The 22,056-nt window shown below is 49.1% G+C and overlaps 1 protein-coding gene across 8 annotated transcripts in view; it reads right to left on the reverse strand.

Annotated features, from left to right (window-relative positions):
• LOC140425229 (zinc finger protein 385D-like) overlaps positions 1-22,056 on the reverse strand; it is a 1,050,252-nt gene that overhangs the window by 265,472 nt on the left and 762,724 nt on the right. For 6 of the 8 annotated variants that reach the window (XM_072509298.1, XM_072509300.1, XM_072509299.1 and 3 more), the window contains one exon: positions 15,307-15,417. The exons of the other annotated variants lie outside the window; for them this stretch is intronic. In XM_072509298.1, coding sequence (XP_072365399.1) covers positions 15,307-15,417 — 111 coding nt within the window. The remainder of the gene's footprint in view (positions 1-15,306; positions 15,418-22,056) is intronic. 8 annotated transcript variants of the gene reach the window in all.

A 22,056-nucleotide genomic window follows, 5' to 3' on the forward strand; every position in this document is an offset into this window, starting at 1 on the left:
CACTGCTCGCTCTTCGACCACACCCACAAAATCCAGGACCCTTTCCTCAGAGGGGGGTGAGGGTTCACAACTTGGTGACCCTCCCCCGTGCTTATTATGGGCCACCTCTCCTGCGGGGACAAAAAACACTCTCCATTCAAGGGTAAGCAGCTCTAAAGCAGGTGACATGTGTGGGTACCTGCCTAGACAGAATGGGGTTGTGATGATGAATCCCATGGCATTCTGAGGAATAATCTGTGAGGTCAGTTGTTGGGAGAGTGAGAGTTGGCAGTCTTTGGGTGTAATGGGGAAGGGGAAATCCAGGCATGGCAGGTGGGACTGATGCTAGGATGAGAGAGGTGGCAACTTGCTCTTGCAGCTCGTTGGACGTTGGTCATCCTTGTCATGCTGCTGGCACTAACTGCAGTTGCCTTCGCTTCACAGGCAGCATTAGTCACATTGCTCTGGGGTCTCCTACCCCCTCGGGGTACAGGCTACCCCACCACTCCTCCATGGCACCAGAAGCCTGGCCAAGTCATGCATTTAAAACAGTGGAGCAGGCCTCTGAGCTGCCATCATCCTGGCGTGACTGGGTGTGAGTGCTGAGGGAGTGGTGCTGTCAGGACCAGAGATCTACTGAACAATCACGTTGGCTGGTAAATCTCTTATTGGAGGCTTACCCCCAAGATGGGGGTGGAAGGCGCATTTCCAGTCAGTTAATGTTCCACAGAGCATTCATTGGGACAGATGACAGCGGCAGGGGTCCATTCCCTGCCTACTTCAGCTTCTATTTCCTATGTTCTTGAATGGCGATGGGCAAAGAGGAGGGGGTGGGATTAACCTCATAGCTCTTTTAAAGACCAACAAAGGCATAATGGGTTTAATAGCCTCTCTCTGCTGTTACATTCTATAATACCATCACTGTTTGAGTTCCTAAAAAAAAAAGTTCTACGAATGTTTCCACTGCATGCCAGAAATATGTTAGCTAATATTAAAGCACATCTGGCCCAAATAATTGATCCTTGACCATTGCAATTCTAAACATTCCTATGTTTCCATCACCTCAAAATATCATGGATTCTCCATTCCTGAGACGCCGGGGCAGGATTCGTGGACTTCCACGACAGCAAAACTAGCGCCGAATCTGGATCGATTCAGCGACTTTGGAGGGGCTAGCACCGGTGCCACATGGAACACTGGTGGTCCATGATTGACACTTGTGAGGTTGACAAGCTGCAGCAGCATACACACATTACAATCCACACACACACACTCAACAAGGTGGCACTGGTTGTGCTGGAGCATGCCCATACCATTGCTAGGTCAGCTGGGGCTAGGGGGCACCTAGGGGGGTGGCCTGGGGGGATGCCTATATGACCCCATGGTCTTACGTTCACAGTGGGCAGTGGCTGTCTTGCCAGCTGCGGCAATGCTGTTCCGTGCCTGTCCATCTCGACCTCACAGCCCACCTCCTGGGCGCCTCCGCTACTCTCCCCCGGCCCTGGCAGAAGCTCCCTGGCCAGCGGCACAACTGCCAGAAAACTCTGGTGATGTTGGACACTTTCTGCACTCCCCCTCTCTCCCTCATCAGCCACGACTCCGGTTTCACGATTTTTAAAAGCACAAGTGAACCGCGGCATTGGGAACTCGGCCCATCGGAGGCGGAGCATCGTGGAGGCCCTGGGAATACCGGGTCGGGCCCGCTAATGACATGCAAATTGTGTTTACTGTGTATGCGTTCCGGACCTCATTGACGCCGCTGTCGAGGTGACGGAGAATTGCGATTTGGAGTCAAATCGCCGCCCACCGTCATTTTGCCGCCTGAACCTATTGCGTTTCACGATTTCTGCGTCAGCCAACGGAGAATCCCGCCCTATGTTCCTTAAAGCATTTGAACAAGTGGATCCAGGTTCAGACTAATAAGGGACAAATTCAAAGTTCTTCTCCACATAATGAAGGAGATGAATCTCCAGGAAGGGCCGTAAGGATATCTCACTTGAATCTCACTCGGATTTAAAAAATATTTGGATACCATGATGGGGGACTGTTGGGTCTTCCATATGCAAGTTCAGACAGATTTATACCTATCTCGTGATCTTTTAAGCTCTACCTATACTTATCCTGAAAACACTTAACCCCATTCCAAACAAGATATTTAACCAACCCTTTCTTAATTAAAACAGCATCATATCTTGTACTTATCTTCATCAAACCAAGGGGGATGTATTCTCCGCAGCCCACGCTGAAATCGTGGATGGCGCCAGGGCGGAAAATCCAGTTTGGTGCCGTAATCGGGCTCGGCGCCGGTTCAGCGATTCTCCGGCGACCAAAAACCGGTGTCACCGTGGAGTACGCCACGCCGCCGGGGGGCCATTGCCAGAGGCCTGCTCAGCAATCCTAAACTCCTGACCAGCCGAGTTGCCGACGGCGTGGAACTAACCAGCTATTGCCGGTCCGGAGGCTCGTATGGTGGCTGCGGACTCAGTCCGCGGCTGCCCTGGTCAGGGGTGGGCGGATCGGAGACCGGGGGAGCCTTATGGGCCGCTGGGGATTTAATGTGCGGGGGGTTGCGGTTCGGGCGTGCGGCCGATCGGGAGGTTTCTTTCTTCGGTCTGGCTCCGCGGTTTGAGTCTGCTATGGAGCACGGCGCAGCCGGTGGAGGCCGCTGCCGCGTGGCCTCTGATCGGGAAATGTGGGGGCCTGTATCTACAGCAAAAGCTGCGATATTCACTCCGGGTCCCTGCTAACGCCTGCAGGCTTTGAATTCGTTTAACTTTTTTGCAGGAATTTCAGGAGTAAAACACCACCGTTTTTAAGACGGCGTGGGGACATTGTGCAGGATTCTCTCAGCCTACGCCGGGCCGAGGAACCGCCGGGCCGGGCCCGAATCGCGTGACACCACACCGACGCCGGTCCGCCAATTCTCCGTAGAGCGGAGAATCGGCGCCGGCGCGGTCGGCGCAGTGCTGGAGCGGCCCCCGGGCGATTCTCCACCCGGGATGGGCTGAGCGGCCGCACAAAAAAAATCAGAGTCCAGCCGGCGCCCTCCACATGTGGTCTTACCCGGCGGGACTTCTGCATGCATGCATCCGGGGGCAGCCTGGAGGGTGCCTCTGCTGTGACCTGGCCCGCGATCGGGGCCTACCGAGAGGCCGGCCTCTCGGGCTGGGGGCCTCTTTTGATCCGTGCCGACCCCTGTAGCCCTACGCCATTTTGCGCTGGTCGCAGTGCGCATGCACAGACCCGCAGCGCCCATTTGGCGCTGGCATCGGCAGCTGGATTGGCGTGGGTCTCTCCAGTGCCCCCTGTAGGGCTCAGAATCGCTGCTCCTGAGCAGTGACGGCGTTTACGATGGCGTCAACACTTACCCTCAGGATCAGAGCATCCCACCCATCGTCTCAATATGGGAGAATCTATACATTCTTCAGAACGTCTGGGTATGACATGTGCAGTGCTGTTATAACCCAATATAGAATGATATGTAAGATTAAATTAAATAGATGGCTTAAGATTCTTTTTATAATTCTAACCTATCCCATCAATGAGATTATAAAATCAGTACAAAATAAGAAATACTCAACAAAGGTTTATCTATTTTCAATGCAATTTGATCTTTGAATCTTCAAAAAGAAGCAGGAAATCACAAATTAAAAGGTGGAAAGCGAATAAAGTTCTGATTAAGTTTGATACTGCCCTCAAAAGTAATCTAAGCAATCTTGGATATCAAAGTGGTGAACTTCTGCTGGGCCTCTCCCACTCAACTGTCATACCTACACCCTCCGAAACCCTGCAAAAATGTCATTAGTGCAATCAGCCAGCAATTAGGCAAATCAAACCACACAAAATTCAAAATCTTGGGGCGCGATTCTTTCAAAAGGTTTCTGGTTGGGATTCTCCATCCCACCAGACCTGTTCTCTGGCCTGACACGCCGCCGCCAGCAGCGAGAAATCCATGGACGTGAGTGTGCTGCCAAAGGAGAATCCCGCCCTTCTAAGTTCATTTGCGGCAGGTTTTTGAGGGAGTTTCAGTTCCTCACTGCCATTGCATGATTCTTTAGTCACTTTTTTGGGCACTGGGGAGTTTCTCACTAGTTTCCTCGACTTAGTAATTTTTTTAGCACTAGGAAACTGAACTCTGAGATAGGGCCGCCATTTTGAAAGGGTGCCCTGATCGTGGGTCCCCCACAACCCCCACCCACGGGCATTATCCCACACCCTCCCAAGTGAGGACACTATGGGGTCCCTGGGATTCCCCCTCTTGAGGCCACCCCATGACCACTTACAGGCCCCTCCCTTCCCATCCGTCACCCCCCAAACCTCCCAGAGGCCCCTAATTACCTGCCCTGCACACCCCAACCCTGCAAACCTACCTTCCACCCTCATTTCATGGGCATGGAGCCCCTCGGGCCCTGACCCTTGGCATTGCCACCCTGGCAGTGAACCTTTCAGCTTGGCAGTGCCACCCAGGCATGTTGGCAACGCCAGCGGGCAGTGCCAGCTTGGTAGTGTCAGGGTGCGCGCATTCCAGGCGGAGGGCCAGGGAGCTACCCTGCACTGACCCTGACCACCTAGGGTCTCCGATGGCCCAGGAGACCCTCTGGGTGCTGACAGTCATTTGAATATCCAATTATCTACCATGCCCCAGCAACTGTTGAAAGGAAGATTTACCATTCATTACTTTGTGCGGCATATCAACATTTTTATTCACTGAGAGTGTAGGCTCACCTATGAAAACAAACTAATATAAAGAATCTCGAATAGTAAGGAAAAAAAGACTCGAAAAGCACAGACTGTGTGATTCCTGCAAGCATAGAAATCAACTTGTTCCATATAGAAATTCACCTATGGCTATCATTACAATACAAAAGCTTACCCAATAGGATCGTTAATGGAAGGAAAAATGCTTTCCATAATGTTCCCTTTTAACAATGTTAATAATAATGTAAAGATAATCTCCTTGGATCCACAACTTGGGCAAAATAACGATTTGAAAAATCCTGTTGGCCAGATGCAAAAATGTAACGACAATTTTTATCCATCAGGAAAATCTTCCCTATTGTTACATATGATCAGAACTAATAACCCAGCCAACAAGACTCCGCATGATTGTTCTTCCAGCCAGAAGGCAGCAAGACCAATTTCTGTTATAAATCACGTCAATAATTGATCTAATCGCATCAGAGATAATGTGCTAATTAGGAGTACCTCTATGGACCAGCTCATCTATATAATTATTCACAGCTCCGTGTGTGTACTTGGATAAGTGTAAGGAGCAGACTAGTGATTAGAGAGGAAAGTGGCAGACAGTCAAATGAATGGATTGTTAAAATTCCTTGATGGGATGTGGGCATCGCTGGCAAGGCCAGCATTTGTTGCCTGTCGCTAATTGCCGTTGAACTAAGTGGCTTGCTAGGCTATTTCAGTGGCCAGTCAAGAGTTAACCACCTTGCCGCAAGTCACATATAAGGCAGACCAGGTGAGGGAGGGCAGATTTCATTCCCTAAATGACATTTGTAAACCGGGCAGGTTTTTATGACAATTGATGATAGTTTCATGGTCACCATTACTGGGAATAGCTTCCAATTCTGGATTTATTTTATATTATTAATTGAATGTAAATTCCAGCAGATACCATGGTGGAATTTGAGACCTTGGGCGAAATTCTCCCGAAACGGTGCGATGTCCGCCGACTGGCGCCCAAAACGGCGCCAATCAGACGGGCATCGCGCCGCCCCAAAGGTGCGGAATGCTCCGCATCTTTGGGGGCCGAGCCCCAACATTGAGGGGCTAGACCGGAGCCGGAGGAATTTCTGCCCCACCAGCTGGAGGAAACGGCCTTTGTTGCCCCGCCAGCTCGCGCGGAAATAACATCCCCGGGCGGCGCATGCGCGGGAGCGTCAGCGGCCGCTGACAGTTTTCCACGCATGCGCAGTGGAGGGAGTCTCTTCCGCCTCCGCCATGATCGTGTGGAGACCATGGCGGAGGCGGAAGGGAAAGAGTGGCCTCATGGCACAGGCCCGCCCGCGGATCGGTGGGCCCCGATCGTGGGCCAGGCCACCGTGGGGGCACCCCCCGGGGCCAGATCGCCCCGTGCCCCCCCCCCAGGACCCCGGAGCCCGCCCACGCCGCCTTGTCCCGCCGTTCAAAAGGTGGTTTAATCCACGCCGGCGGGACAGGCAATTTATCGGCGGGACTTCACCCCATCCGGGCCGGAGAATCGAGCGGGGGGCCCGCCAACTGGCGCGGCCTGATTCCCGCCCCCGCCGAATATCCGGTGCCGGAGACTTCGGCAACAGGCGGGGGCGGGATTCACGGCAGCCCCCGGCGATTCTCCAACCCAGTGGGGGGTCGGAGAATGATGCCCCCAGTCTCCCAAAGCTTTATCCTGGGTCTCTGGATTACTACTAGTCCAATGACATGACCGCAAAGCCACCTTCACCCCTGGCAATCACAAAAGTTCTTGGAGTCTTTGAAGGGAGCTTAATTCTTTGCAGACATTATCAGGGCTGAACGTAAAGCGGGTTAAGATGTGGCAGGAAAAAATGAAGGGAAAGGAACACGCACTGTGCAGATTTGTATCTGCTGGCAAGTGAGAGAGCAGCCAGTAGCTCGGTTTGATTGCTGCTGGCATGAGATAACTGAGAAGTGAAATATCCTCTGTGAGGTCAACCACAACATCACCACTAGTTGTGAATGCATGTTCTTTTAAAAAAAATAAATTTAGAGTATCCAATTATTTTTTTCCAATTAAGGGGCAATTTAGCGTGTTCAATCCACCTAGCCTGCACATCTTTTGGGTTGTGGGGGCGAAACCCACGCAAACACGGGGAGAATGTGCAAACTCCACACAGACAGTGACCCAGAGCCGGGATCGAACCTGGGACCTCCGCGCCTTGAGGCAGCAGGGCTAACCCACTGCGCCACCATGCTGCCCCGTGAATGCATGTTCTAATGCTCCAAGTAAAACTCAGCACTGACCAGGAGTATTAAATCACATTTTAGATTGTAAGTAATGTGGCCTTTTACATAGAGAACATCTTAGATACAGGAAACAGAAGGGTCTCAGCAGGCATGCTTTAACTACCAAGGGAACTTAACATTATACAGGGACTGCAGTGGGGAGTTTATCCCTTGTGTATTATTCTGTAAGATGTGCTCTTTCGATAAGTCTATCTGGTAGCATAGGTACATCTATCTCTGTCCAGTTGCCTCTTCCACGCACGATACAATGCATACTGATTCACCAAGGCATCCCAGCTGATTTACTGCTACATAATCGCTGAAATGAAAGTGCATGTAGCATTTCAGGATTGTAGTCTCCAGCAGTGTGATAATGATAGGAAGGAAACATTTAGCCATTTATCTTGTATTTGATGGAGCTCTCCATTGACTACACTACGTTCTTAACCTCTGTCTGAATAAGTGTTCTGAAAGCATAAATACTCATTCTTGGCAATTTTATTTGGTCAGGAGTTGAATTATCTTCTGCCAATGAGGTGCTGCTACCAGCTATTGGGAATAATGTCTGGAGGGGTGCCAATGTGGGTTGAGAGAAAATGTTGCAGATCTCAGTCCCATTATCCTTTGCCACTCATTCAATTAGCACCACAAAAAGAAGAGCAATGGAAGGTATAACCATGCTGATATCCTGTGGATTGTTCCAGGATTGTATACCCTACCTCCCACATCCCCCTGCAACCCTGGTGCCCTCCAGCACTGACACTGCCAAAGTTTATGGAGTAAGAGGGAGGATAGCTGTTCACTATCGGATAAACAGGCACAATCTCCATTGAGGTACACCCATTTGCCCATGACTACTGGGAACGCCAGTGTTTTCCTGGCCACATGGCATTTCCCAAGCCTTCCCACAATCTCAACCATATTCCTCTCAAACAGGACTAATCAGCAACCTTTTATTTAAAACTGCCCCTCTTCAGGGGTCAAAACTATTTGCCTGATATAGAATTTACAGGTTGGATCCACTTTCACCCTTGTTCCGATGAAGCCATATTGGACTTAAAAGTTTATTCTGTTTCTCTGTCTTTCCAGCACTTTCTGTTTTTATTCCTAATGATGCCACACTAAGTTAAGTTCATGTTTTAATATGACATACTTTTACTGGGCACGACTAGAGGCAAAAACCTTCTTGACTTCACCCTCACCAATCTACGTGTCGTAGATGCATCTGCCCATGACCGTATTGGTGGAGTAACCACCACACAAAGTCCTGTCTTCACCTTGAGGATACCCACATCATGTTGTGTGGCACTAATACTGTGCTACTTGGAATAGATTTCAAACAGGTCTCGCAACTCGAGACCTATAGCATAGTGGTTAGCACAGTTGCTTCACAGCTCTAGGGTCCAAGGTTCAATTTCCGGCTTGGGTCTCTGTCTGTGCGGAGTCTGCATGTTCTTGCCGTGTCTGTGGGGGCTTCCTCCAGGTGCTCCGGTTTCCTCCCACATTCCAAAGATGTGCAGGTTAGGTGGATTGGACTTGCTAAATTACCCTTAGTGTCCAAAAAGGTTCAGTTGGATTATGGGGATTGGGTGGATGTGTGGGATTGGGTAGGGTGCCCTTTCCAAGGGTCGGTGCAGACTCGATGGGCTGAATGGCCTCCTTCTGCACTGTAAATTCTATGATTTTGTAACTCAAAACTGATCATCCATATGGTGCCACGGGCCATCAGCAGCATCAGAGATGTATTCAACCATGATCTATTACCTCATGGTCAGGCATATCCTCCACTCTACCATTACTATCAAACCAGGAGATCAATGGAGTGTGCAAGAGGACATGCCAGGAGTAGTTCAAGAGGTGAGAGTGGCTGCCAGAGTGTGCAACAAGGAGCCCTAGCAAAATTGAAGTCAATTGGAATCAGTGGGAAGACTCTCCATTGGTTGTAGACATAACTAGTGCGAAGGGAGATGGCTGTGGTTGTTGGAGGTCAATCATCTCAGTCCCAAGGCATGGCTGCAGAAGTTGCTCAGTGTCCTATGCCCAATCATCTTGACCTGCTGCATTACAAAGAACAAACAAAGAACAAAGAAAAGTACAGCACAGGAACAAGCCCTTCAGCCCTCCAAGTCCGTGCCGACCATGCTGTCCGACTAAACTACAATCTTCTACACTTCCTGGGTCCGTATCCCTCTATTCCCATCCTATTCATGTATTTGTCAAGATGCCCCTTAAATGTCACTATCGCCCCCGTTTCCACCACCTCCTCCGGCAGCGAGTTCCAGGCACCCACTACCCTCTGTGTGAAAAACTTGCCTCGTACATCTACTCTAAACCTTGCCCCTCGCACCTTCAACCTATGCCCCCTAGTAATTGACCCCTCTACCCTGGGGAAAAGCCTCTGACTATCCACTCTGTCTATGCCCCTCATAATTTTGTAGACCTCTATCAGGTCGCCCCTCAACCTCCTTCGTTCCAGTGAGAACAAACCGAGTGTATTCAACCGTTCCTCATAGCTAATGCCCTCCATACCAGGCAACATTCTGGTAAATGTCCTCTGTACCCTCTCCAAAGCCTCCACATCCTTCTGGTAGTGTGGCGACCAGAATTGAACACTATACTCCAAGTGTGGCCTAACTAAGGTTCTATACATTAATGACCTTCCTTCCATCATAAGGTTAAAAGTGCGGATGTTCGCGATGATTGCATAATGTCAATACCATTCGTGACTCCTCAGATATTTCAGCAATCTGTGTTCATATGCAGCAAGACCCAGAAAACATCCAGGCCTGAGCAGATAAGTGGCAGTTTAATTTGTGCCACACAAGTGACAGGCAATGACCAACTCCAACAAGAGAGAATCTTACTATCTCCTCTTGAAATTGAATGGTATTACCAACATCCTGGGGGTTACCATTGACCAGTAACTGAACTGGACCACCACGTCACAGAAATACGGTGGCAACAGGAGCAGAACAGTGATGACTATTTTGCAGAGAATAACTCACTTTCTGGCTCTCCAAAGTCTGTCCACTATCTACAAGGCATGAATCAGGAGTGTGATGGAATTCTCTCCACTTTCAACGATAAGTATAGCTTCAATATCATTCAACACCATTAGGACAGAGCAGCTTGCTTGATTTGTATGCCATTAATTACCTTAAACATTAATTCCCTCTACCATCAACACTGTAGCAACAGTGTGTACCATTTACAGGATGCATTGCAGCAACTCACCAAGGATCCTGCAACAATACCTTCCAAAATGGCAACCTCTACGACCTAGAAGGACAAGAGCAGCAGATGCCCACCTTGCAATTTCAGCTCCATGCCACACACGATCCTGAATTTAAACTATATCACTGTTCCTTCACTGTCGCTGGGTCAAAATCCTGGAATTTCCTCCCTAGCAGCACTGTGGGTGTACCTGCACCACAAGGACTGCAGCAGTTCAAGAAGGCAGCTCACCACCACCTTCTCAGGGGAAATTTGGGATGGGTAATAAATGCTGGTCTAGTCAGCGATACCCAGATTCCATGAATTAACAAAAAAAAGTTGCTCAGTCAATCCGCCTCCAATGATACATTTTGTGTGCCCATCCAAACGAAGGAGCAGGAATCCATGGCATTGTTAGTCCACAGCCTTCGAGTGAGAAGTTGGAGGTTCTGCGCTTGAGAAAACAATGAGCAAACATAACAAAAACCCAGCCCGATTGTTATCATAGGGGTTCCTTCCATCACCTCTAAGGCACCCCTGGTTTACAGAACCTCTGAGGCAGTTTGGACCAATCTTATTGCTGAGAAAGGTTATATTTGTGCTGGTGCATTCATTATTTAAATTTGAACTGTCAACTATCCTTGTTATTTTAACACGTCTACAACCATTGATATGATTGGCCATACCAACCTATTCAAACTCCTCTCAATGTTTCTGCAGCTGTGAGGGACTGTCCTCACCTGGTTCTGCATTTATCTATCTACTCCTAGTCAGAGAATCTCCTGCAATCACACCCTACCCCAACAACATTACCTCTGGAGACTCCATAGCCTCTCCATTCCAAAGATGCCAACTGTCATCTTCGTGATATTACCAATCTCTACCCCCACTTCGCCCATCTGCTGATGCGATTCTCATCCATATTCCTGCTACTTCCAGATTTGACTCTTCCAATATTTTCCTGGCTGGATTTCATCCTATTTTTCACCCTTTGTAGAATTGAGTTCATGTAAAACTCTGCTGCCCACATTCCAACTTGCCCATCAACCAATGACTTACATTTGTTCCTGTCCTCCAATGCTTTGATTTTAAAATTCCAACCTTGTGTTGCAATCCCTCCATGCCTTTTGCCATCCCATTACTGCGACCTCCGCCAACACTGTAACCATCCAAGTGTTCCTTCAATTTATATGCATCCCTCACTTCCTTCATCCCATCATTGGCAACCCAGCCATTAGTCTCTGGAAATTAAACTCTGAAATTCCCACCCCAAATGTTTATGCCTCCCGACCTCTCTCTTAAGGCACTATTTAGAACCCAGTTCACCTGTTCTAATCTATGGCTTCACAAACATCTTTCTCTACTGGGCCCTCATTTTAAGGCTTTGAAACTGCTGTGAGAGTGGGATGGTGGGGGAAGGGGGTGGGAGGTGACATCTCTTGAGGGTTGGGACAGAGTTTTTCACATGTTTTTCAAATATAGCTTTTCAGTTATTTTTTTTGGAGCAATAATCAGGGGCGGGATTCTCCGATATCGGCGCGATGTCCGCCGACCGCCGCCAAAAACGGCGCAAATCAGTCCGGCACCGCGCCGCCCCAAAGGTGCGGAGGTCTCCGCATCTTGAGCGGCCGAGCCCTCACCTTGAGGGGCTAGGCCCGAGCCGGACTGATTTCCGCCCCGCCAGCTGGCACGAAACTGACTTTGCCGGGCGGCGCATGCGTGGGAGTGTTAGCGGCCGCTCACGGCATCCCCGCGCATGCGCAGTGGAGGGGGTCTCTTCCGCCTCCGCCATGGTGGAGACCATGGCGAAGGCGGAAGGAAAAGAGTGCCCCCACGGCACAGGCCCGCCCGCGGATCGGTGGGCCCCGATCGTGGGCCAGGCCACCGTGAGGTCACCCCCCGGGGCCAGATCGCCCCGCGCCCCCTCCAGGACCCCGGAGCCCGCCCGCGCCGCCATGTCCCGCCGTCCCAAAGGTGGTTCAATCCACGCCGGCTGGCGTGGGTTGACAGCGGCGGGACTTTGGCCCATCACGGGCCGGAGAATCACCGGGGGGGGGGGGGGGGGGGGGCCGCCAACCGGCGCGGCGCAATTCCCAACCCCGCCGAATATCCGGTGCCGGAGAATTCGGCAACCGGTGGGGGCGAGATTCACGCCAGCCCCCGGCGATTCTCCGACCCGGCGGGGGGTCGGAGAATCCCACCCCAGGTTTCAAGCATCAGCCATTTAGGCCACACCTACCATTCAAAGGAAAGTAAGGATTTAAAGGGGTCTCTCAGTAGTTAACATTCCGTCAGAGATCCATGGCAACCATTGCTGCTGCAAAGCCCCAGAATCTAATCTCGCGACTCCACTGGAGGTCACGGCCACCAGGTTGGGATGCCTTGTTCTACTATCTCCTTTATTAAAAAATTATTTGTATAGAATGTGGGCATCGCTGGCTAGGCCAGCATTTATTGCCCATCCCTAGTTGCCTTTCAGAAGGTGGTGGTGAGTTACCTTCTTGAACTGTTGCAGTCCCTGAGGTGTAGTTGTAACCAAAAGTGCTGTTAGGGAAGGAAATCTGGATTTTGACCCAGCGACAGTCAGGGAACGGCGATATATTTCCAATTCAGGATGGTGAGTGACTTAGAGTGGAACCTCCAGGTAACTTGCCGCAGGAGTCCTAGCCTTTGACCTGCTCTGGTAGCTGCAGAACGTATATGGCCAGTCCAGTTCAGTTTCTGGTCAATGGTAACCCCCAGGAAGTTGACGTGGTGCAAATCTGTGGTCTGAGTGCACTCTCATGAAAGGCCTTGGCCAGTATTCCTACATGGTCGCATTCCAAGCATTGTTTGGCATCTTTGAATTTGTCTATATATGTGTTTCTGGAACAGACCTCTTCATTCACCTGAGGATGGAGCAGCGCTCCGAAAGCTAGTGACATCGAAACAAACCTGTTGGACTTTAACCTGGTGTTGTAAGACTTCGTACAGTATTCCTACACTAAAGGTACATAAAGCTATATAAGTACAAGTTGTTATTATCTTGGGTATCCATGCCAGTGCCCGTGACAAAAATGCTGTTATATAAATACTACATGCTTATTATTCACCTGCTATGTGGTAGAATGTTTTCTGGTTTATGCAAGTAGGATGTTGAAGATCAGTCAGGGTTACTTGAATTGATACAAAACAAAAATACAACAGTTACGAGTTTAAGCTGAGATTAGGTCGATTCTGGCAGGATGTAAGAAGATGTTACTGAGAAGATGTTTTTTTTTTTAATAACCTCAAGGCTAGGTATGGTAAGTGAATCATTGAGTCATACAGCACAGAATGGGGCCATTCAGTCAAATGCCCGTGCATTTGCCAGCTCCTTGAAGGCACTATCTAATTTGTCCCAACCCCCTGACCTATCTATATAGCACTACAACTGTCCCCTTTCCAGGTGTTTTTTTAATACTCTTTTGACAGTTACCAATGAATTTTCCACCAGCACCCTTTCAGGCAATGCATTCTGATCATGGCAACTGGCATCTAGAATTTCCCAGAGGGGTCTCCTAATACAGCACTACACTTTTTTCAGGTGCAGATCAACAAAATCCCCATGAAAAATGGCCCATTGCACCATATCTCTAGGATTCCCACTAATTTTTCACCTGAGTTACAGTGGCAGATTAGGAAATTCCACAGAGAAGTGTGGGGAGGGGACAGTTAGATGAGAGGATAGTCCACCAACCTCCTGCAGTAACTTAAATAGGAGACCAGTGGGACCTTTGGACAGCAGCAGAGATCCAGTTGTCCTGGTTTCTGCCATAACCTGTGTTAAGTCGAACCTCTATCTGCCTCTTACAAGGTAAATGACAGGCCTGGACAACCTCCATACCTTCCACAAGTGCAAACTAGATGTTTCTAGCAGACATTCAGTGCTGCAGATTGCAAGCTTCCTCATTTTTTCTATGTTTCCCTATCTAACTATGGCGATCCAATAGGAAGGATGGATATGTGACTGTATGGCACTGGGGTGTCTGTTGGATCCCTGGTATACTGGGGACGATATATATGCGGGATAATGCATTCTGCTGATCCCTTATTATCTATTTAAAGTGTGGAAGGTAGCGGTGTGGATCCTTCCACCTGATCATTCACTTATTGACACTTGGGTATAAGTCAAGATCAAAGGTCAGGTTGTTCCATAATGTAAGCAAAAGTGTAAAACATTTGTAAAACCACCACTGTTTGATTGGTGTGCCAAAGTCTTAAACTCCGGAAGATCACCCAAAGCTTGATTCACAATGTAAATAAGCTACTGTAATAATGTAAAATACAACAAAATGTATTGTTGTGTCATTTACGCAGGACGTTATATTGATATAACTGACACGTGTCTGTTTTAGCTCGTTTTCACTCACAAAGAACAATTTTTTGAGCCAATCTTTTGTTTACATATATCTAGGCATTTGCTCTGGCAAAATAAATTTCTTTCTGCAAGGGCTTGGAAGGTTTTTTCAATACTTTTTTTTAACAGCTTCTACCCATGATCTTCAGTGAACCTCAATTTTTTAGCTGAGCCTGGTGTTGGATTAGAAGGCTTTGTTTATACACATTTCACAGATTGAATACACCTATAGTGTAGCTCTGTGAATTGTACAAAGCAGGACACTGTGGCACCCGCTACTTGCGAATATTTTCTAAAGCCTCCAGGTGCAACATTTTTCGCACTGGTGAGTTTGAACAACAAATTTGAACTGCCGCTCATCCATGACAAAAAGTGATTGATGACTGAGATAAGATGCTGAATGGGTCAAAAGATTCTTCATCTGCAAAATAATTGGCACTGACAACATGCCAACATTTTTTTTCAAGGTCCTAAATCTGAATAAGACATTCAAGTTTTTTTTAAACATTTCTCTTCTCTTATTATTTTACCACAGATTTTCAATAAATAAATAAACTAACAGTTGAGGTGCCAGGGTTGGGATACAAAATAACCAGTTGACCACTACAGTAAAGCTAGTTTCTACAACAAAACCAGCCCTAAAAACTCCAGAACACTCTGAGTCAATGTTTCATTGGCAGCGTTTGCCTTTGCCTAATGTTCATCAAGATATTATGTGTCATCTCTGGAGCAATCAACTATGGGCTCAAATGCATCCTTGTCCCTTGTACACTCACATCAGAATTAAATCTTAGTTGGCAGATGTTGCATGAAATTACTTGTTTTCTTCTTGGAGGAAGAGGAACCCCAAACGTGTGATTTATCACTGCTTTCTGAACTGGGTCCATCTGTGAAAAAGGACAAGAAATTCAATTAGATTTCTTTATCTCCTTCAAAGGTCACAGCCTGACTTACTAAATGTTGTGTATTTTTATGGTGTTTTTTTCGCTGCATTTTTCTCCTCTCTAAACCTTTTCCTTTGTCAAGTAGCAAACCTTATTCTGCAGATGGGCCAGTTGGTTGCTTTTAAAGCTTCTGCCAGTAGCATTGAACTGGCTGTTCGAAAAGCAATCTGAGTTGGCTATTCTTCAGACCCTCCCTCTAGGTCTCCTTTCTCCCACAACAAACTAAGGTCAGTTTTCTGTTTACAGAACTGTGGGCTTAGATCTGTGTATTAATATTCTTGCACAGTTGGTTGGTACTCCATAGTCTAGTTAATGCTGTGCCTAATATTCTTGGCTCCAAGAAGTCTTTTACATCCAGCAAGGATCTATGTACTGTGTCTAATTGTAACATAATTGCTTTTTATGGTGGTCAACATAGGGACTCCTCTGGCAGATCAGTACTTTTTTACGTGATGATCTTAAGTTTTGGATTTGGCCGGTTGGGACTGTGCTCCGCAGATAGAGCTTCACTGACGCAATGCTAGCAGTTTGGTTAATGTTGGGGTAAAGGCCCTCTTGCAAATGTCCAAAGAGAAATTACAGTGATTCACAGACAGGTTGTATAGTGACTATAAATGAACATTAGATCACAGATATCAACCTACATTTGGCCAAGTTGTTGGTGAGGGTTTTATACTTGTGTTTTTTTGAAGGTATGTGGTGGTCAAGATAATTAATGTAAATGTAGACAGACTAGTAAAATAGCAATTATGATGCACAATTTCAGCCTTTCAAGGTGTGTTATGTACTCTGGGATAACACAGACTGCAACTGGATGCAGCTTTAACCAAAAGATACTCCAGACCTTGAAGTTAGTTCAATCTGATTTATTGAACCAGTAGCACAGTTCTCTGAGTTTGATTCTCTGCTAACCTTAGTGTGGTTACTCTGTCTGACTGAACCAGACTAGCTCTTAGCCACGTGCTGGAGGCGTGATACTGTACATACACCCTGACTCACTCTGTAGATATTCATCAGTGGAAAGAGGTAGTGTGTGGGTACCTCGTGCCTTTTATAGTGAGATACCACCCCTGAATGCTGAGTGTCCTGCCTGATCATTGGTCATGTCCTGTTCTCTGTGTTCATTAGCTGCCTGTCTGTGCCTGTCTGTATATCATCATCTGCATATCATGACATCTCCCCTTTTTTAAATGTTCTGTTGGCACATGGGAACGTACTTACATGTGGTGGCATATATTAACATATTTACAAGCGGTGGCATATGTGAACGTATTGACATGTGAAGACAGCTGTCTAATGTGATAAAACAGAACATGGCAAACAAAACAAATGCTCATAAGTCCAGTCTCTGGGGCTTGCGTCTGATCCTTGTCGACCGCCGGAGTGGTGGTGGTGGGGATGACGGCGCCTTGACAGGCGGGATGGAAGCCTGACTGGTGGTGCAGGCCTGCAGAAGGCTGCATAGTGTCCAGGCTTCCCGCAGTTTAAATATCGCCTGCCGCTTGCAAGGCAGTGTTTCTTTAAGTGGGCATTGCCGCAGTTCGAGCACGTCATGACGTCGTCGTCCTGACGCTCCGCGCGTCGTCACACATGCACAGTGCGGGTGTCGCCCGCTTCGTTATCCCGTTCGCATCGCGCATGCGTGGGGCCCCGGGAAAAGCGCGCAAAATGGCCGCTTTCATCAATGCTGAGGCGCTGCATCCGGGAGATGGCCTGCACACTCTCTGCCTTGTGGGAGGCAAGTTTCTAATTTTCAGCCGATTTGTACTGGGCATACCGATTTTTGGCATGCTCATGCACTGTGCATATTTTGAGCGCGACTGGCAGGGTCATATGCTTGATTTTCAGTAGCTGCTCTCCCAGAGGATCAGAGTGAACTTCAAAAACGATTTGATCTCTGATCATGGAGTCAGCAATATCACCAAAGTTGCAGGACAGCGCTAGCAGGCGGAGGTTAGTTAAGAAGGAGTTGAAAGATTCATCTTTACCTTGTAGACACTGTTTGAATATGTAGCATTCGAACATTTCATTGGTGTCCACTTCACAGCGCCTGTCAAACGTGTCCAGGATGGTCTGAAACTTTGTCTTGTCCTGGCCTTCGGTGAAGTGAAAGGAGTTGAAGAGTTTGATAACTTGATCACCCACTGTTGAGAGGAGAAGCGCGATCTTCCTTGCATCAGACGCACCCACGAGGTCTGAAGCTTCGATGTACAGCAGAAACTTTTGCCTGAATGTCCGCCAGTTGGCACTGAGATTGCCGGAGGTCCTGAGCTGGTGAGGAGAGTGAATCTTCTCCATGGTGCCGGGATACATTCGCTGGTCGTCACGGAACGGACTGAGGTAAACCACCTAGATTAAGCAGTCTCCTGGTAGCATGTTGTGTTCTGTACTCTGGGATAACACAGGCTGCAACTGAATGCAGCTTTAACCAAAAGATACTCCTTGAAGTTAGTTCAATCTGATTTATTGAACCAGTAACACAGTTAGCACAGTTCTCTATGAGTTGGACTCTCTGCTAACCTAAGTGTGGTTACTCTGTCTGACTGAACCAGACTAGCTCTTAGCCACGTGCTGGAGATGTGATACTGTACATACACCCTGACTCACTCTGTAGATGTTCATCAGTGGAAAGAGGTGGTGTGTGGGTGCCTCATGCCTTTTATAGTGAGATACCACCCCTGAGTGTCCTGCCTGATCATTGGTCATGTCCTGTTCTCTGTGTTCATTAGCTGCCTGTCCGTGCCTGTCTGTATATCATTATCTGCATGTCTGTATATCATGACACAAGGAATCTAACATATTTATCTGGTACAGAAGTCACCAACGTTCTTTGCGGCCCATTCAGTTCCTTATCATAGAGCTTGCAGGCTGCAGAGAAAATGATTTCCATCAACACCACCATCAGTGTGGCTTCGTTAGGATGTCTCTGTGTGCCTTTCTTCACTCTAGCATCCTTTTGCTATTTCAATCCTTTTCTTCTCCACTTTCTCCTACCAATTAAAGCTAACACTTTATGCCTCTCTTCTCATCTGCCTACATCCAAATTCACATTCAGACTATTCCCCCTGCCAATTTTAAATTGGCATGTGTTTCAATTTCAGTTTCATGGTGTCCCACTAATTCTGCAAAAGGTGTTAAATAGGTGAAGGACAAAAACAGAGAAGACCTATGAGTCTTAATTGTGTCAACACTCAACATAACCTACTAATGCAGAGCAGTATTCAAGAAAATAGTTGAAATGCTGAACTAAGTAGCCAATGAATAGAATATAAGCCAGAGAAAGGCATGCTTAAACTGCATTGCATTCTAGTTTGATTAAATCCGACCAGTCCGAGTCACCAAGACACAGGAAAAACGTTCACGTGTCGGAGGCAGTAGAGGGAAGAACCAAAGGACTGATACTTGTGCAAGGGTAGAATATCTGACTGAGTCAGAATCCTTCCCTGACTGCGAGAACCATTGACATCCTTTGTCTTTTCAAACATGAATCTCAACTCCCTCAAAAATGGTCAAAGAAGAGACAAAAAATACTGTTATTGCTTCAGCATTTACCCTTTTTACAATTCATTCATGCATCGTGTGTATCACTGGCAAGGCCAGCATTTATTTCCCATCCTTAGTTGCCCTTGAGAAGGAGATGGTCAATGGCATACTTGGATTGCTGCAGTCCATGTGGTGTAACTACACAGACAGAGCTCTTAGGAAGGACGTTCCAGGATTTTAACCCTGTTTGGTAGTATGCATTAGGGGTCATGTGGGACTGTAAAGCCGTGATGTCATTGGCTGACAGATCCCGGGTCCTGGTTGGCTGTTGATCTCTAGCTCCGCCCTGAAGGCGGAGTATAAGAACCAGGAATTCTCCCCTCAGCTCCAGTCTGTTGCTGAACTGCGGGGAACGAGTCACGCTTAATAAAGCCTCATCGACTTCACCTCTATTCGTCTCTCGGGAGTCTTTGTGCGCTACAATTTATTAAGCGTGCTTAAAGGACTATGGAGCTCAGGATCGACCCGGAATGCCTGAGGATCAGCCCCCACGCAGTGAACTCAGCAGCAGTTTTTAAACACTGGCAGACTTGTTTCGAAGCCTACCTCCGAACGGCCCCCGGCCGGGTCACAGAAGACCAGAAACTACAGGTCCTGCACTCGAGGGTAAGCCCGGAAATTTACCCTCTCATAGAAGACGCAGAGGATTTCCAGATGGCGTTCGCAGCACTAAAGAGCATCTATGTTCGCCCAGTGAACCAGATCTACGCACGCTACCAACTCGCAACGCGACGGCAAAGTCCCGGAGAATCGCTAGACGAATTCTACGCCACGCTGCTAATTTTGGGACGGGCCTGCAGCTGCCCGCCGGTAAACGCGATTGAACACATGGACATGTTAATTCGCGATGCGTTTGTGGCTGGTATGAACTCTCCCCAAATCCGCCAAAGACTTTTAGAAAAAGAGTCGCTAGGACTCTCAGAGGCACGGGCCCTTGCAGCCTCACTAGATGTGGCCGCGCGAAACGCCCGCACCTACGGCCCCGACCGCGCGGCAGCCCCTTGGGCTCCGTGGACCCCCGTCGCGACAAACCCCCCCCCCCCGCACAGGCTTGCGCGGTTCAGACGCCAAGTCGTCCCAGGGGAGCCCGCTGCTATTTCTGCGGCCAGGCGAAACACCCCCGGCAGCGCTGCCCGGCCTGGGCAGCGATTTGCAAGAGCTGCGGGAAAAAGGGCCATTTCGCGGCTGTGTGCCGGTCCCGGGGGGTCGCCGCTGTCCCCGGAGAAGAAGGAGTCCTGCGCGTTCCAAACGCTCCCCAACCCCCCCAGCGCCCCATGTGCGACCTGCAGGCGCCGCCATTTTGGGTCCCGGCCACCACGATGGGAGGAGGGGAGCCGCCATCTTGGGACCCCCCAGCCCTGCGCGACGCATGTGGGCGGCCATTTTGTCCACCCCCACCGCCATTTTGTGACCCCCCAGCCATGTGCGATGCATGGGGGTGGCCATTTTGTTCACCCCCGCCGCCATCTTGGACGGCAACAATGGACCCCAGCATCGACGGCTCCACGGGGTTCGAGGAAGACGCTGATGCACTACGACCACGTCTGGCCTCAATGACGCTGGACCAAGCACGGCCCCGGACGCTCCAGATGACGACAACAACGGTGCTGATCAACGGACACGAGACACCATGCCTGGTCGACTCCGGGAGCACAGAAAGCTTCATCCACCCCGACATGGTAAGACGCTGTTTTTTGACCATCCGTCCCAGTGCGCAAAAGATTTCCCTAGCTGCAGGATCCCACTCCATACAGATCAAAGGCTTCTGCATAGTGACCCTAACGGTGCAAGGGAGGGAGTTTAAAACTACAGGCTCTACGTTCTTCCCCAACTCTGCGCGCCCACATTACTGGGATTAGACTTCCAGTGCAATCTGCAGAGCCTAACTTTCCAATTCGGCGGCCCAATACCCCCACTCACTATCTGCGGCCTCGCAACCCTCAAGGTTGAGCCCCCATCCTTGTTTGCAAACCTCACCCCGGATTGCAAACCCGTCGCCGCTAGGAGCAGACGGTACAGCGCCCAGGACCGGACATTTATTCGGTCCGAAGTCCAGCGGCTACTGAAGGAAGGCATAATCCAGGCCAGCAATAGTCCCTGGAGAGCACAGGTGGTAGTAGTAAAGACAGGGGAGATGCAAAGGATGGTCATAGACTATAGCCAGACCATCAACAGGTACACACAGCTAGATGCGTACCCTCTCCCCCGCATATCCGACATGGTCAATCAGATTGCCCAATATAAGGTCTTCTCCACCGTGGACCTCAAGTCCTCCTACCACCAGCTCCCCATCCGCCCAAGTGACCGCAAGTACACAGCCTTCGAGGCAGACGGGCGATTTACCACTTCCTAAGGGTCCCATTTGGCGTCACAAACGGGGTCTCGGTCTTCCAACGGGAGATGGACCGAATGGTTGATCAACACGGGTTGCAGGCCACGTTCCCGTATCTCGACAACGTAACCATCTGCGGCCACGATCAGCAGGACCACGACGCCAATCTCCAAAAATTCCTCCAGACCGCTAAAGCCTTGAACCTCACATACAACGAGGACAAGTGCGTTTTTAGCACAAACCGGCTAGCCATCTTGGGATATGTAGTGCGCAATGGGATAATAGGCCCCGACCCCGAACGTATGCGCCCCCTCATGGAATTTCCCCTCCCTCACTGCTCAAAAGCCCTAAAACGCTGCCTGGGGTTCTTTTCATATTACGCCCAGTGGGTCCCCCAGTACGCAGACAAGGCCCGCCCCCTAATACAGACCACGACCTTCCCTCTGTCGACAGAGGCTTGCCAGGCCTTCAGCCGCATCAAAGCGGATATCGCAAAGGCCACGATGCGCGCCATCGACGAGTCCCTCCCCTTCCAGGTCGAGAGCGACACCTCCGATGTAGCTCTAGCGGCCACCCTTAACCAAGCGGGCAGACCCATGGCCTTTTTCTCCCGAACCCTCCACGCCTCAGAAATCCGCCACTCCTCAGTGGAAAAGGAAGCCCAAGCCATAGTGGAAGCTGTGCGACATTGGAGGCATTACCTGGCC

The sequence above is a fragment of the Scyliorhinus torazame genome, chromosome 6 (assembly GCF_047496885.1).
Source record: "Scyliorhinus torazame isolate Kashiwa2021f chromosome 6, sScyTor2.1, whole genome shotgun sequence".
Taxonomy (NCBI): domain Eukaryota; kingdom Metazoa; phylum Chordata; class Chondrichthyes; order Carcharhiniformes; family Scyliorhinidae; genus Scyliorhinus; species Scyliorhinus torazame.